Source organism: Zingiber officinale, chromosome 4A (assembly GCF_018446385.1).
Source record: "Zingiber officinale cultivar Zhangliang chromosome 4A, Zo_v1.1, whole genome shotgun sequence".
Classification (NCBI taxonomy): Eukaryota; Viridiplantae; Streptophyta; class Magnoliopsida; order Zingiberales; family Zingiberaceae; genus Zingiber; species Zingiber officinale.
The window spans coordinates 120839662-120853120 of NC_055992.1; the positions used below are offsets into that span (position 1 = coordinate 120839662).

Sequence of the window (13459 nt, forward strand, 5' to 3'; positions counted from 1 at the left end):
AGCAATAATACAATGCAAGTTTAATAAATAATATACCGACAAGATGTAAAAATGAACGCTCGGTCGGTACTTCCGAAGTAGCTTGAAGAGTTGTAGTGATCTTACAGTACGAGCAACTTGTGCAGAGAAGAGCCTTTTGATGATTAGAAAGTTCTATTAAGCCTCAGATCTCGAGCTCCTTTTTATAAGTGTCACTGTCGTTCGGTCGACCGATCCCTCTGTTCGGTCGACCGAACCCGCTCCCTTCCTTCCTCGCTGGAGTCTGACGCTGGCTCGATCTTCTGCATTTACTGTTCTTTAAGGGTTCGGTCAACCGAACCTCTTTTTCGGTCGACCGAACAGCTTCCTTCCCTGTTCGTCGAAATCTGCTGAGATCTTCATTTAATGCTCCATTAATACTGATTGGATCGGTCGACCGATCCCTGGTTCGGTCGACCGATCAAGCTTCGATCAGACTGTGCTTCGCTTTGGTATGAACTGATCTCTGGTCTGAGTCAAGCTGGTTCAGTCGACTGATCCTCCTGTTTGGTCGACCGATTAGGTCGAATATGCAAAACAGAGTTAAATAATATTCCTGCAAAACAAAGGTTAACACAGTAATATAATGCATGAGTAATATAGATAATAGAACTGTCTTTATCTCAACTTGAAAATATTCCCGGTTTCTTCAGTTGGATCAGCGACCTAAGGTTGTTCCCTTTAGGAACCCAACCTCACTGTCGCTCCTCCAGTTGCATACCTCAATTTACCTGCCAAACATTGGTCCTCCAGACCTGTATGGACTTTTGCCAGCTCATTGTCTGATCGCCCAATCCACTAAGACTTTTCCTGCAATACTACATTAGCCAACAACAATAATAGTAATACAGAATACAATGGTAAACTTAAACTTAGATTTACCGAGATCCGTTGGTCCGGTCGACCGCGTGTCCGAACAACCTTGTTTGGAGTTCACTCCTCCAAGACTTAAACAACATATGAGAAACCAAAAGAAAATGCACCAGTAGATTACCTGCTCAACATCCTGGTTAAACAACTCTGTTGACTACCTATAATCATCACTTTTCAATTTTGAATCAATCAGACTAAAGTCTAAAAAAGATTTGGTTATGTTCTCATCAAAGATCCCTAAAAGAAAATCACACAACAGAGCAAATTTTACTGAAATCAATATCTCAATGAAAGCCTTCTCAAACATTCTAGTGTTAGTATCTTCTTTGTGATAACTAGCAGTGGATTCCAAAACTATTTGTTCATTAGCTGACAAAGTAATCTCTACTATCCTTAGGAAACAAAAAAAAAACATCCTTTCTTTTTTTTATACCCATTTCTACTAAGTAATATCTCAATTTTTGAGAGAGATATTATTTTTCATATTGAGAGTCTTCTTCCAAGTTCTTATTCGACTCAACTAAATTGATAGTATCAATCAATTTTTTATTTTCATAGTGATTGATCTTGCCTGTGAATGTCAAAGAGTCAATCACTGGTGAGTTGACTTTGATGCCAACTTGATCATTAATCATTAAATGATAACGAGGATGATAATGTGGTTTTGCAAACATAGGCAAATGACAGTCAGAGGTTCCCCGACACAATCACTCTGATGCTCAAGTTAGATAATGAAGAAGAAAAAGATGAGTATTAAGGTTTAGATGTACGTATGTGCGCGTACCTTGGACGTCGGAAGGGGCTACCTTTTATAGGGAGAAAACATACTTGTTCTTTATATCTCCCTCATCACGTTACCATTATTTTATTCCCTAAATAATCTAAGACTTATTCATGCTGTTGTCTTTTTCCTAAAATAATCCTGAATCTCGAAATTCATGAGAGCATTATCTTCTTCCTGAAATAGTCTTGAATCCTGAAATCCACGCAGGCATTATCTTCTTCCTAAACTAGTCTTGAATCCCAAGTTGAATTGCCAAGAAACGGGACGCTGAGGAGTAAGGGAGATGAGACGTCGAGGAGTCGGGACGCCGAGAAAATAGGACGTCGAGAAATCGAGACACCAAGGAGTCGGGGGCCGAGTCGATTTTTCAATTTGCTAGAACCACCATCACAATAGGGTTATCAATATCCCTTATCCATGTGGTGCCTCTAATTACCCTCTGAACTAGTGATTTGGTTCTTCAATTATCAAATTACCTCTTAATTTTTTTCTTTCTATTATGCTACTTCTAATAAAATATTTATTAATATCACTTGACTTTACTTTGAGTTAATGTCTCCTCCCTTTGTTTTATTTTTTTATCTTCTGAGCTTTAGAATGATATTTAGGAGGTATTTTAATTGTTCTTTTTATTATACCTATAAGTTATTAAAAGCTAATATATAGCTCAATAATACATAGTGAAATTCTCAAAATTTAGCGATTTTTTACTCGAATTCTCGAAATTCTAGCTCGTACACAAAATTTATTAGCATCTAATTCGAAAATTGAATCAAAAGTTCCAAACGATGAAAGAAGGATAAAAATGATCCGCACTAACAGAATACAAACACCAAAATATTAGCCAAACCATTGCAAACATGAAATTGATTGCATTGACATTGTGAACAACTCAAAATCTTGAATACAGACAAAAAATTGTGAGGGCACCTGGATGACGAAAACATAAAGTTACGGTCGAAAGGATGGATGTAGTGGAACAAAAGAAGAGATTTTGGTTAGTGGTTCAAGAACTTACCTATCGGAAGAAATCGAATGCTTTCAGAGGATCCTCCAAATCCTAAACCACACATGGTCTCTCGCAACTGACGGCGACAAGTTGAGGAGGCACGAGAAAGGAGCAGAAGAAATAATTAAGGCTACATGATCTCTTTATTTAATCATATAAAATTTAACTGACCCTTCCAAATTATTCAAATGACCTATTCTAAAAATTGAATAATATTTAAGTTCGGGTGAGTTTTGGGTCATCTCTTTCATCATGGGCCAACAATAATACAAGTATAATTAAAAAAAAAATTATATTGATTCCTAGGTCGAGCCTTGACATGGTTGCCTACCTAGCCTCATCGAAGGTCTGACCTTGAGAGTATCGATTAAATGGATGAGGGAGAGAAAGATTGCAACTCAGAGAAGGATACTCACGAAAGGATTAATAACCCTAGACTTCGGTCTGCGGGATCTGCATTTAAGTTTTACTAGGTTTGTCATCACATTTACTGGAACAAAAAATTGATATCGTTCACCCCAAGCGATCTAGTATCATCAGCTCCACAATAAGATACAAGTAAGTAAATCATGAGAGAGACATTCTGCTCTAGCTCAGCTACCCTTTACATCGAGGAGGTCAAATACCGAATGAGATATTTTGTATCCACTGAAAATTAACCTCAAGAGCTATTGTATCAAAATATCAACTACGCCAACCCCCACGTTTGTCATGACATTTACTAGAGTAAAAGATGATATCACTCACTTCAAATGGTCTAGTATTACTAGATTGTAATCTAGATATCTGTGACACCATAGTTCCGGAGACATTTGTCATCACAGTTAGGCACCATGCGTTGGTGTACTGACGTATCAGTCGTGGCAACATGACAGGCATTGTTCATAAACATTTTCCCGTTATGTCAATTGAACGCCGAAATGTTCTTCTCTTTCGATTCCACCCGAGAACACGAGTGTTAGCTGTTGGAAACAGAAATTATGGGAGAAGAAAAAAAAGAATTATATAAGGAACAATGTGGAAGAGGAGAAATAACTCTATGTGGAAGAGGAGTAGAAGAAAATAGAAAACTCAACTTGTTCATTCATGAAAAAGAAGTACATATTTATAGGCTTATTGGATAAGCACTAATATGAGATAATCATGATATATATATTTTTTAATTCTATCTCCACGAACTATTATCAATTCATCAAGTTCTATCTCTATCCTATCTCTAGTCAAGACTTGCCACCTCACCATTCTATCTCCATAAAATTTTATCAACAACTTTTATCTAAAAATCAAGTTTAATTTCCAGCACCCCCTCTTAAACTTCATTTTGTGACTCCAAGCAAATATCGCATTTTGATGAAGTCTTCAAATTTGAGTGGCTTGGTAAAAATATCAGCAACTTGATCTTGAGACTTTATGTATTCTACTTGCACCTCTTTTCTTGTAATACATTCTCTGATATAGTGAAAGCGCGTATCGATGTGCTTGCTTCTATCATGGAAGACTGGATTTTTTGCTAGTGCTATTGTAGACTTGTTATCAACTCGTATCTTGGCTGCCTCTTCTTGTGGTAAACATAACTCATTCTTTTCTATCGCCTTGATTTCTTCATCCATTGCATCTTTCCACCTTTTGCTTTTTATAGCTTCTTGGAAATCTATACGCTTGCAATCCGCAAAGAGACAAAATAGAGTAAGATTATCTTGATTTTCAATTACCTCATAAATTTCCCGTAAGCTTCTAAAGCGTGGTACTCTTTCACTTGAAGTTGATGCAGATAAATTCTCTTGAGTACTTGATGTTGGTGTTACTAGTGGAGTAGTAGGCTCCTCTCTTGTTTGCTCTACCCTTGGTTGCTCCATATTTTCTTTTTCAAAGTATGGGAAGAAGTTGTAATCTTTATTTTGAGATTCCTAATTCCATTCTTCTTCTTCATTAAATATGACATCTCGGCTGATGATTGTCTTCCTAGTATCTGGATTGTATAACTTATACCCTTTTGAGTTAGTATCATAGACAATAAAAATAAATTTCTTACTTTTATCATCCAGTTTGCTTCTTGCTTCATCAGGCACATGAACGTGTGCTATACTCCCCAAAACTCTTAGATGAGAAATTCCAGGTTTCCTTCCGCTCCACGCTTCTTGTGGTGTCTTGCCCCACACACTCCTAGTTGGTGATCTGTTGGATAAGTATACTGCACATACAACTGCTTCTGCCCAAAGTTCCTTTGGTAGCCTCTTGCTTTTGAGAATGCTCCTTGTCATGTCAAGGATGGTTCGATTCTTTCTTTCTGCCACTCCATTTTGTTGAGGGGATCTTGGAACTGTCAAGGGTCGTCGTATTCTGTTGGCTTCATAAAATTCTTGAAACTCCTTTGAGGTAAATTCTCCTCCTCGATCAGAACGCATAGCTTTGACCTCGAGACCGCTCTCCTTTTCTATGGTAGCTTTAAATTTCTTGAATATGCCGAAGGCCTCCGATTTTTGCTTCAAGAAGTATACCCAAGTTTTCCGAGAAAAATCATCTATGAAAAGAATGAAATAATTACTCTTACCAAGTGAACTTGGCTTTATCGGACCGCAAACATCTGTATGTATAAGTTCAAAAGGCTTTTGAGCTCTTGAACTTGACTCCTTTGGAAAACCTCTTCTAAATTACTTCCCACGTAGACATGCTTCACATACTTGATCAGGATGTTTGATGTAAGGTAGTCCTCTCACCATCTCCTTCTTTGAAAGCAGTTCTAGTCCTCCAAAATTCAGATGTCCAAATCGAAGATGCCATAGCCAAGTGATGTCTTTGTAACAAGCTTTGAGATAGTTGACGACATCATTTTGAATATTAAGTAAGAACATTCTATTTTTTGACATAGGCACCTTAGCAATTAAGTAACCAATATGATCTTTCAAGATGAGCATACCATCTTTTAGATGAATATCATACGCTTTTGCCAAAAGTTGTCCTAGCTTAGGATGTTGCTCTTTATATTTGGTACAAAGAAAACATTTGAGATAAATTCATGTTTTCCATTCTTCAAACGGATGAGAATGTTACCTTTGCCTTTTACCTCAATCTTTGATTCATCTCCGAAGGATACATTACGACCAACTGATTTATCAAGCTCTACGAACATGTTTCTTTTCCCACACATATGATTGCTTGCTTGCACCAGTGTCGAGATACCAAATTGTATCTTCTTCTCTTTCATTATCTTTATACGTTAGCAGTAGGGAGCCATCTTCTTCTTTCCTTTCTTCCATATAATTTACTCTTTCATATACTTTATTTTTGGGCGATCTATATTCTTTTGCATAATGTCCAAATTTGTCATAATTGTAGCACTTAACTTGAGATTTATCGTACCTCGAGTTTGTATACCCTCTTCCACATCCTCTTGTTGAATGTTCTCCTCTTTCATTGTTGTTGTTGGAGACCCATCCTTGCTCATTAGGACGGCCTCGTCCATATCCACGACCTCTTCCATGTTGACTTCTATTGTTACTAAAGCTTTCATCTTTCTTTATCGGTTGAAGAGTCGTCTTTAGGAGTTGTTGAGTAATTTCTTCATTTATCTTCTTCTTTTCTTCATGGTCTTGTAATGAACCCAGGAGTTGCTCAATCGTCATGACCTGTAGATCCTTGGTCTCTTCGATGATGGTTGTAGTACTATCAAATTTTGAATCCAATGATCGAAGAATTTTCTCAATAATAGTTATTTCTTCTAGTTTTTCACCGTTTCTCTTTAGTTGATTGGAAATGATAGAGACTCTAGAAAAGTAATCAGATACTAATTCACCTTCTTTCATACGAAGAGCATCAAATTGACTTCTTAATGTCTAAAGTCGTACCTTTTTTACTTTTTCTTCTCCTTGATATGAGACTTGGAGCTTTTCCCATGCTTGCTTGGCTGAAGTAGCACTTGAAATCTTTTCAAAATCATCCTCATCTAAAGCTTGATAAATGAGGAAGAGAGCCTTCTTGTCTCTCTTTCTTAAATCTCTCAGACCGTCTTTTTCAGTTGGAGATAACGTCGAGTCATCACGAGGCTCAACGTAGCCTTTTTCTATAACTTCCCAAACATCATGAGCTCCAAGAAGCGCCTTCATCTTGATACTCTAATTGTCATAATTACTCGCTTTGAGTACTGGAACTTGGAAGGGAGCCATACCTCCATTAGCCATGACTCTGATACTACTTTGTTGGAAACAGAAATTACGAGAGAAGAAAAAAAAATTATATAAGGAAAAATGTGGAAGAGGAGAAATAACTCTATGTGGAAGATGAGTAGAAGAAAATAGAAAACTCAACTTGTTCATTCATGAAAAAGAAGTACATATTTATAGGCTTATTGGATAAGCACTAATATAAGATAATCATGATATTTTTTTTTTAATTCTATCTCCACGAACTATTATCAATTCATCAAATTCTATCTCTATCCTATCTCTAGTCAAGACTTGTCACCTCACCATTCTATCTCCATCACTTCCTCCTCTCCACGAGCAGAAAAAACAATTAATAAAACACTCACGCGTCGCCGTATATATTCATGCAACGACCTTTGTGCCTAAACTATTGACCATACTTGAAACCTGAATCAATCTATCGAGCAGCTAGCGCTGCAGCAATTTAGAATCACAGCGTGTTTCACGAGAAGATATAAACATCAAGAAGAAGATTGAGAGATGACTTTTGAGGGGAGATTTTAGCGCCATCACTTCCTCACTTCCTCCTTTCCAGGAGCAGAAAAAACAATTAATAAAAGATGCATGCGTCGCCATCTGAATGCAACTACCTTTCTGCCTAAACGATTGACCATACTTGAAACCTGAATCTATCGAGCAGTTAGCGCTGCAGCATTTAAGAATCACACTGTGTTTCACGAGAAGACATATACATCAAAGAAGAAGATCGAGAGACGACTTTTGAGGGTCAAAAAGTCGTCTCTCGCGCGATCTTCTTCTTTGATGACCCTCAAAAGTCGTCTGTCGATCTTCTTCTTTGATTACCCTCAAAAGTCGTCTTTCGATTTCTTCTTTGATGACCCTCAAAAGTCGTCTCTCGATCTTCTTCTTTGATGATTCGTGCTGCGCGTCTTCAAAGCAAAAATATTTAAATACATTACAAATATACATATACTTAAAAATAGCAGTATGGTGCATGAAGTTTCGGTTAATAATATTGAATTCTGGACTTACATTGCAAAAGTCTGGAGTCTGTTTTCATCATTACAAATTTGTGACCTCCAAATCACACTATATATAGCAATTTTAACTTTGACCCAAGGCTCTTTTTCACATTAAAAATATACTAATTGCTCTGAATGCACTGTGGCAGATAAATCGGAATGAAATGTTTGTCAAACGAGCCGCGGAATATAGCAATTTTAACTTTTCATTCCACTTAGTTTTTTAAATTTTCTATATAGTTCAGCCGACTCAGTCTCCTGATCAAAATTCCTCCAACTTTCCCGTCTAGACACTCTCGATACTTGAATATTGATCCTTTGTAAATATTAAAGCTATGATTCTTAACTCTTTTTTTTTAATCTATTATTGCTCTATTATAATTTAGTTACTATGACACTAAGTCATTTAAACATCACAGAGGCTTTTTTTTTTTTAATTTTATTTTGTAGAATAGAGAAGGTGATTTTACAACATTTGTTAAATAATTACAAAGTTGCATAAATTATCAGTGATGGCCCACCTATAGGTATAATAAATCCGAATGGGTGCCCCCATTACTCTTCTCGTAATTAGGGAGTCAATCAATCCAAGCTTGAACATAAAGATATTTAGCCATTATTTAAGTTGAATTTAATTATAAAATAATTCTCATTCAAAAAAAATGATTAATTAGGTTGGGTAACATCAAATTTGGGATGATCGATTCGATCCCACGGAAGTTTTACACCGACTATCAGGATAAATCGGGAAGCGCACGTGACGACCAGTCTAGAAGCCCAGTATACGACGTAGCTAGTGTTCGAAACCCTCAGAAACCTCCGAAAGGATTTTTTGTGGAGCCTCAATACCACGTATCCGACGGATAAAGAGTTGATAAGAGGGCTCGAACTCGACACCTCAATCAACATTGCCCCAAATTGGAGACTTTTTAATTAATAAGAGCCTGCGCAGGTGGGGGCTCGAACCTGACACCTCAGTCAATGGGTAACAACGTTATAACCAGAGCACCCTTAGTTCAATTGTTTAAAACTAAGGTAGGATAAACTTTTTAACATGACTAGGCCCACCGCTTTGCGGTCCCATACCCCATAAAACCCCAAAAGGATTTTTTGAGAGTCTCAGTTCCACGTATCCGACGGATAAAGAGTTGATAAGAGGGCTCGAACTCGACACTTCAGTCAACATTGCCCCAAATTAAGGACTTTTTAATTAATAAAAGCCTGAGCAGGTGGGGACTCGAACCTGACACCATAATCAATAAATAACAACGTCATAATCAAAACACCCCTAATTCTCATTCAAGAATCAAGATTGAACTGACAAATTTAAATATCTTTGGGGCAATTTAGGAAACGATGCATTTATTAATATTAAACATATTAAAGTTTCTTTTCTACCGATCTGATTGTGATTTCGCAACTAGATGTTGCAATCTATCTATAGCCACATTTTTTAACCAAAGATAGTAGCCAATATAATCATTTTTGGTAACTAATTGTAGCCAATAGTAGCCACCAACCATTATTTTTTTATTATTTTTTAATGGTAAAAGTATTTTAGAAAAAAGAATAAGCCTTTAGTAAATACAAAGTTGAATGTGCTATTTAGATATTTTTAAAATGAGTTAAGTATGTTTTTTTGATAAAATATTGAATATCTTTTAATAATAGATTCAAAACTCTTAATTTCAAATCTAATTGGTTATCACTAAATCAAATAATTATTAGTAAAAAAAATAAAGATATTGTGTTTTATATCTAGTAGATAAGTATGTAGTAGATACCAAACAGGAAGTAAAAATATTGAGGCAATTGTACGTACTGACATTCTAGCATTGCAACTAGAGGACAAAACTGAGATTTTTGATAAAATTGTTCTAATTCATTTGTGAAAATCATGTAGTTTATGAATCATTTACATCAATTTTTTTTTTGTGCGTGTCGAATTGCTGCAAGATCTAACCAAACCCTAAAAAAGAATGATAGACATATTATATCTCTAGGAACAGATTGAATTCAGTTATTCACAAATTATAAATCCATAATTCTTTTTAATTTGTCCTTTCTCTAGCACAATCATTTTTTAAAAATCATGAATCATGTTTTGTGTGTGTAGCCACAACTGGGGACAAGGGAGCGAACACCGACCACCTGTACAATTGACAGAAATTACTTAGTGTTTTCAATTATGTATCATCCTTTCAAATCAACTCTCGTGCACCACTTTCAATTAAGTAATATATAAATATTTTTGCAGGACAGTTTGATTTAGACAGATCAATTAGAATATTTCATCTATTTTATAATTGCGCAAGACCATCAGGACCGTCTTGGCTACCAAACCTTTTGCGTCCACAAATTATAAATCCATCTCTGAATTAAGTGGATTCACAAATTATAAATCCATCATTTTTTTTTAATTTGTCCTTTCTTAGCACAAGCACAGTCAGTTTTGGAAATCACGCTAGTTTATGTGAAAAAAAAACGATTTCTTTGATGGCTAAGAAGAAAGACATGCTTAAACACACTAATTTATGAATCATGTTATTTTTATGTGTCTAGCTAAATAGGGGCAGAGCGGTGCGACCGCCCCTCTGCCCCTATTTAGCTAGACACATTTATTTTTTAATTTGTCCTTTCTCTAATACAGTCATTTTAGAAAATTATGCGGGTAGTTTATGAATTATTATTATTATTATTATTATTTATCTTAGGATAACGATGTAACGGCAGGTTATTTTCTTAATTTTTTTATACATTTAAAAATTAAGTCGCAATTTCAATGAGTTAATTAAATTAATTTTTCCGCTGTATTCCAACATCTATGGAACCCTAATTAATAGTATAAATTAGTAATTAAAAATAATAATAAAATAATTACTTCATGCTTTTATGTGATTCATCGCTATTTCAAAAATTATTAAAATAATAATTCGTCTATAATTTTTTATTGAATAATATTCACCTTAAAATTATTTTATTTAAAAACTGCAACCAAAGAGAGGGAGGCTTCTGGTAGCTATTTAAATGAGGGTGCTGATGACTAAATTCGGAAGATTATCGACAATGTCTGCTGTTCATTCTGCTGCCCAAGAGGAGTCCCAGCGGGACCTCGACTTCCATGCACATGCAACCTCCACCTTCTTCATGCCACTACTACTCATCTCCTTCACGTTGTTACTGCTCGTCTACCTCCGCCGCCGCCAGAAGGTCAACAAGGAATCCAGCAGCCTCCGACTCGTACCCGGCCCGCCGGCCCTCCCCGTCATCGGCAACCTCCACCTGATCGGCGACCTCCCCCACCGCTCCCTCCACCAACTCTCCCTTGCCTACGGTCCCATCCTCCGCCTCCGGCTAGGGAGCGTCACCGCCCTCGTCGTATTCTCCCCCGCCCTCGCCCGCGACGTCTTCAAGACCAACGACCTCGCACTCTGTTCCCGCCCTAACCTCGCGATCTGGCGGCGCCTCTCCTACGGCGGCCTCGAAGTCGCTCTCTCCCCCTACTCCCCCCGCTGGATCCGCGCGCGCCGGCTCTTGGTCGTCCACTTCCTCGCCCCGCGCCAGATCCGAGGCCTCGCCGCCTCGATGGAGGAGGAGGTGCGCACCCTGATGAACACCGTGGCCGCCGCCGCCGCGTCCGGGCGCATGGTCGACCTCAGCCAGAGTCTGATCTGTTTGGTGTGCTCCATCATGTGCCGGGCAGTGTTCGGGAAGAGGTTCACGCAGGCGGGAGAATGCTCGATGAAGGGCATGATATTTCGGACGGCAGAGCTTTTGGGGGGGTTCGTCGCCGGGGATTTCTTCCCATGGGCTCACCGCTGGCTCAACGCCGTCACGGGAGTGCATGGGAGGCTGGAGAGGAACTTCAAGGAGTGGGACAACTTGTTCGAAAGGGAAATTAAAGAGCGGGAACGCGACGTCACCGGCGACGGTGACGACGGCACCTATGCCGGTGTTCTCGTGCGCTTACTCAGAGAGGAACAAAATATCAACGAAGGCGGCCTCACGAGGGACGGCGTCAAAGCTCTTCTCCTGGTAAAAACCACGTAACATCAAAATTTTAGGGAATTATATATACACTTATCCCAAGCATCAATTCTAACGTAATGATGACCGACATAATCGATCTAGGCTCAACACTTGTATGAACCTCCTTTCAATCAATAGGGTAGATTCTAAGGGTCATTAAGGTAATAAATTTATTTTTTAGCAAATTATATAGTTATGACTAGGGGTCGATTTAAGATTTATCTCATCATGCGTCTGAAGCCTTGTACCTATATGTACTTCCCTCCATATCTGTGGGGTTCATACTAGGGGCTATTAATATAATAAGTCTATATTTTTTTAGGAAATTATACAGTTATTCCGAGGGTGTAGCACAGATGATAGACGCATGACATCTTTGACATAATGATCAGAGTTTGATTCTTAGGACATGTGATTTATCCACCATACACCTCTCTCCATATCCATGTAATTAATTTCCTCTTAATCAATCCCAATCTTTAATTATAGGACTTGATGTTTGGCGCAACGGACACAGTGGCGGCGACAATGGAATGGGCCATGGCGGAGCTAGTGAGGACTCCCCGAGTGCTCGCTAGAGCTCAGGAGGAAGTCCGCCGAGTGGCGGCCGGAAAAAGCTACGTCGACGAGGGGGACCTTCTGCGGCTCAGCTACCTGCACGCCGTCGTCAAGGAGATCCTCCGACTCCACCCGGTCGCCCCTCTGATGTTGCCCCACGAGTGCCAACAGCACTGCAAGGTCGGTGGTTACGACGTCGCCGCCGGCACTAGAATCTACGTCAACGCGTGGAGCATCGGACGAGATGCAGACGCATGGGATAAGCCCGAGGAGTTCTGGCCGGAGCGGTTCGAAGGTAGCTCTGTCGACTACCTTGGGCAGTGCTTCGAGCTGGTGCCGTTCGGCAGCGGCCGGAGGATCTGTCCCGGGATATCGTTGGCACAGTCAGTTATGCGGCTTACACTGGCCAATCTCTTGCACAGCTTCGACTGGACATTGCCGGAGGGAGTGAGAAGGGAGGATCTGGACATGAGCGAGGTGTTTGGGCTCGTCGTTAGCAAGAAGGAGCCGCTAGTGCTGATGACAACTCCGGCGAAGTTACTTTAATTGAATTACGTCTTAAATAATTAAATAAATATATAAACATATGTATTTATTAATTATAATAAAAGATCAGGTGCCCTCCATAGTTATAATGCTAAAAAATTAAATAATGCTAAAAAGAATTCATCTGGCTAAGGAATCCACCTAATGCTAAAAAAATTCAAAGGGGTTGCTTTTTCATAACATTTATAATAATCCACTTAACAACTACTAGCAGACAAAATCTTCATCTGGCTAAGGAATCATAAATTAAATAAATCCTAAACCAACAGCGTGACACTAATTAGGAACGTATAATTAGTTTTAATGATAAAAAAGAAACTTGCATTGAAAAACATGAACCTTCACTGTATCAAGAAAGAAACAAGGGTCGGATTTCAAGTCCATGCCAACCAGGTATAAATTTCGCGTGGACATTTTTAAACACTTGTAGAGTTTGATGCTGGGTGTAAAATCGATT

At 38.5% G+C, this 13459-nt stretch overlaps 1 protein-coding gene across 1 annotated transcript; it reads left to right on the forward strand.

The window, feature by feature from the left end:
* Positions 1 to 11258: 11258 nt before the first annotated feature.
* Positions 11259 to 13002, forward strand: LOC121972711 (cytochrome P450 71A1-like). Its single transcript, XM_042524355.1, has 2 exons — positions 11259 to 11904; positions 12388 to 13002. Exons 1-2 carry the CDS (start codon positions 11455 to 11457, stop codon positions 13000 to 13002), a joined length of 1065 nt encoding a protein of 354 aa, XP_042380289.1. The 5' UTR covers positions 11259 to 11454.
* Positions 13003 to 13459: the final 457 nt, after the last annotated feature.

What these genes read in the sequence shown, in the direction of transcription:
- LOC121972711 (XM_042524355.1), top strand. Translation starts at nt 11,455, where the DNA reads ATGGAGGAGGAGGTGCGCACCCTGATGAACACCGTGGCCGCCGCCGCC. An exon ending in GCGTCAAAGCTCTTCTCCTG is followed by an intron (nt 11,905 to 12,387) that starts GTAAAAACCACG and finishes CTTTAATTATAG; the next exon opens with GACTTGATGTTTGGCGCAAC.